At 37.0% G+C, this 2500-nt stretch overlaps 1 protein-coding gene across 1 annotated transcript in view; it reads left to right on the top strand.

The window, feature by feature from the left end:
• LOC138049290 (uncharacterized) overlaps positions 1 to 1750 on the top strand; it is a 6611-nt gene extending 4861 nt beyond the window's left edge. The window contains exons 3-4 of the mRNA XM_068895498.1: positions 371 to 559; positions 1580 to 1750. Coding sequence (XP_068751599.1) covers positions 371 to 559; positions 1580 to 1750 — 360 coding nt within the window. The remainder of the gene's footprint in view (positions 1 to 370; positions 560 to 1579) is intronic.
• The last annotated feature ends 750 nt before the right edge of the window (positions 1751 to 2500 follow it).

The raw sequence follows: 2500 nt of genomic DNA, 5'->3' as shown, positions 1-2500 counted from the left end.
AGTGTGTTATTACAGGCCTTTCCCATTCCCACGGTGATTTATTACATCACAATAATGACCCCATCTTGTTCAGCAATAGTTGGTGTTAGGTTTTGAGAAAAAGGCCTCTGAAATGTCTAGTTTCCAATCTCCCCCTCCAGGAGCTCTGTCACTATATTTAGCATTTCCCAGTAATTTGCATTTATGTTTCAGGCAAAATTACAATTTACATCATTTTACAGTGACTAAGTCATGGAATTTTAGGATGCAAAAATTGTACAACCCTGTTGTAGGCTGTCTTAACTTATTTGATATCGATTGTGTTTTTCATCCAATGAAGTTATAATGAATTTCTTAATCAAATTTATTTGGACTTGCTTGTTATTTGTAGGAGCTATTTATTGCAGTTGTGATGACATTTCTCCTTGTCATAACCACCAGCCTCTGGTTGTATAACCTGCTTCAGTTGGGCAAAGAAGTGGAAGGTGAAATTGTCAATGTTATTACAACTCTTGGAGAAGACGCCTGCAAAAATTGCGTGGAATTCTTGCCAAATTACACATTGCTGTTTAGCTCAGTGGTAAGATGTTGGAAATTCTTTTATGAATTATGAGCTAGAACACCCTACAAATATAGTAACTTAAATTTTCAACAAAATATTTAGACATTTAAGCCTCTGTTTGGTATCTTAAACAGTTATTTTATGCCATAGCTGCCTTAAGTAAGTATCATTAGTAGTATGTGTAGCTAATATCTCCGAGCATTTGAACAGAACAACTTTAAGAATTCTTAAATATGCAGAATCTGAATTTGACACTGTCTTTTAGGGGACTGTTCATTTTTTATGGGGTAGGGGGACTGGTGGGTTTTGGAGGAGTGTAATTTTAAAAATGCATTACCCCCCCCCCCCCAATTTCCGATTTTTACGCATGGCCCCCCCCCCCCCCTTACTGCATTAAAATTTCGTTTTGTTACATTTCATGTAATTTATCGAAAGAAACCTGAAAGCTAGAAAGCTGCTTTTAACAAAATTAATCCTCACTCAAAAGAATGAAAAGTCAATTTCAGCTCTCCTTGTCACTACTTGTCCTGAGCGTGTTGTAGCTGGCCGCTCGTCTGCATATTCCTCGTCTTATTTGTGCTTGGGAACAACATTTTTATGAATGAAAAGAAAGTACTATTCAAGACTGTTATTATGGTACATGTACGTTCACTGTCAAAATAAAAAAGCTGTTGCTAAGTTTTCTTGTTACCCTGGAACTGTTTTAGCACATTTGTTATAAATAAAGGAGCACAATTTTTCTTCAATTTGTTCACATCTCTTATCCTATTTTTAATCTAATTTTTTTGTCCTACCCCCACCCCCTTTCCTTGATTTTTTTTCGGCTGCCCCCCCCCCCCTTTCATGCCAATTTTTCTCAAGTGCCCCTCCCCCCCCCCCCAAATCCCACCATCCCACCACCCTTTCTCATAAAAAATGAACAGTCCCTAGGGGTGAAAGGTTTGCGCAGTGGTGAGAGCAATCGCCATTACATGGGTTGAATTTGTGTTAGTTCTCTACTCTGCTCTACTTACTCATCAATCATTTTCCCTTGTACAGGTGCTTGCTTATGTGTTATTCCTGGTCTGGCTGTGCAATACTGTTTTCGTTTTTAAGGATGTATTGAATCAGCCAGATGATGTCACAGCCACAAGCTCTCTAGTCTGGAATCAGGAACTCTCAGATAAAGAACATAATATTGAGAATGTACAGGAAAGTACAGCTACTTAGCAGAGGGAAATTAACTTGACTGTTCCAGTAAATGTGTATATTTTTTATTTTTTTAATTTGAAAGAACCTGCCCCTTGGAAATACTGGTAAGTCAAAATGACTGTTTTGCCCTCAATGGTGGTCTAAGAACGTTTACTTTAATGACCTCTCTTATTTTAATTGATCTCTCTAAAAACGTGTTCATTGCAAAATAGGCCGAGTTCGATATATCAATGTTCAGGCATGGCTACAATACTTAATTGTCATAGCCATGTGTGAATATTGATGTATCCAACATGGCCTATTGCAGGTACATAGCTCATTTTGGGTAAAAGGTGTTCTTTATAAACCCTGTTTCTGGTCTTATTGCCTAGCTAAATTGGAAGCATTTCTGGTTGCTCTAAAATGAACAACTTGCCTGACACAAGCAGACCCCATAGAGAGAGATCAGCAAATTTGAATGCCATCAGTGAGGGTAGAAAACTTGACGGTTCAGCACTTGCAAATTAATTGACAATTTTTTACCTTACAATAATTTGCAAACTTTGAAAATTTGTATATAAAATTTTTGTAGGATAAATTTAATTTTTTATCACATGTAGTTCTTATATGTAAGCTTCAACATTTGCTTTTGAGCCTTCCATCTCCTCCTCTATGGAATTATGATGAGATTCCCTTTGAATTGATTGGGCATACTTTAAGATCTGAAGTCACAGTGCAACAATAAATTACAGTAATAATCTTTCTGGCAATCTAACACCACTCTGCCTT

The sequence above is a fragment of the Montipora capricornis genome, chromosome 5 (assembly GCF_036669925.1).
Source record: "Montipora capricornis isolate CH-2021 chromosome 5, ASM3666992v2, whole genome shotgun sequence".
Lineage (NCBI taxonomy): Eukaryota > Metazoa > Cnidaria > Anthozoa > Scleractinia > Acroporidae > Montipora > Montipora capricornis.
Note: the sequence above shows the minus strand (reverse complement) of the source record. Positions and strands in the feature narration are given on the sequence as shown.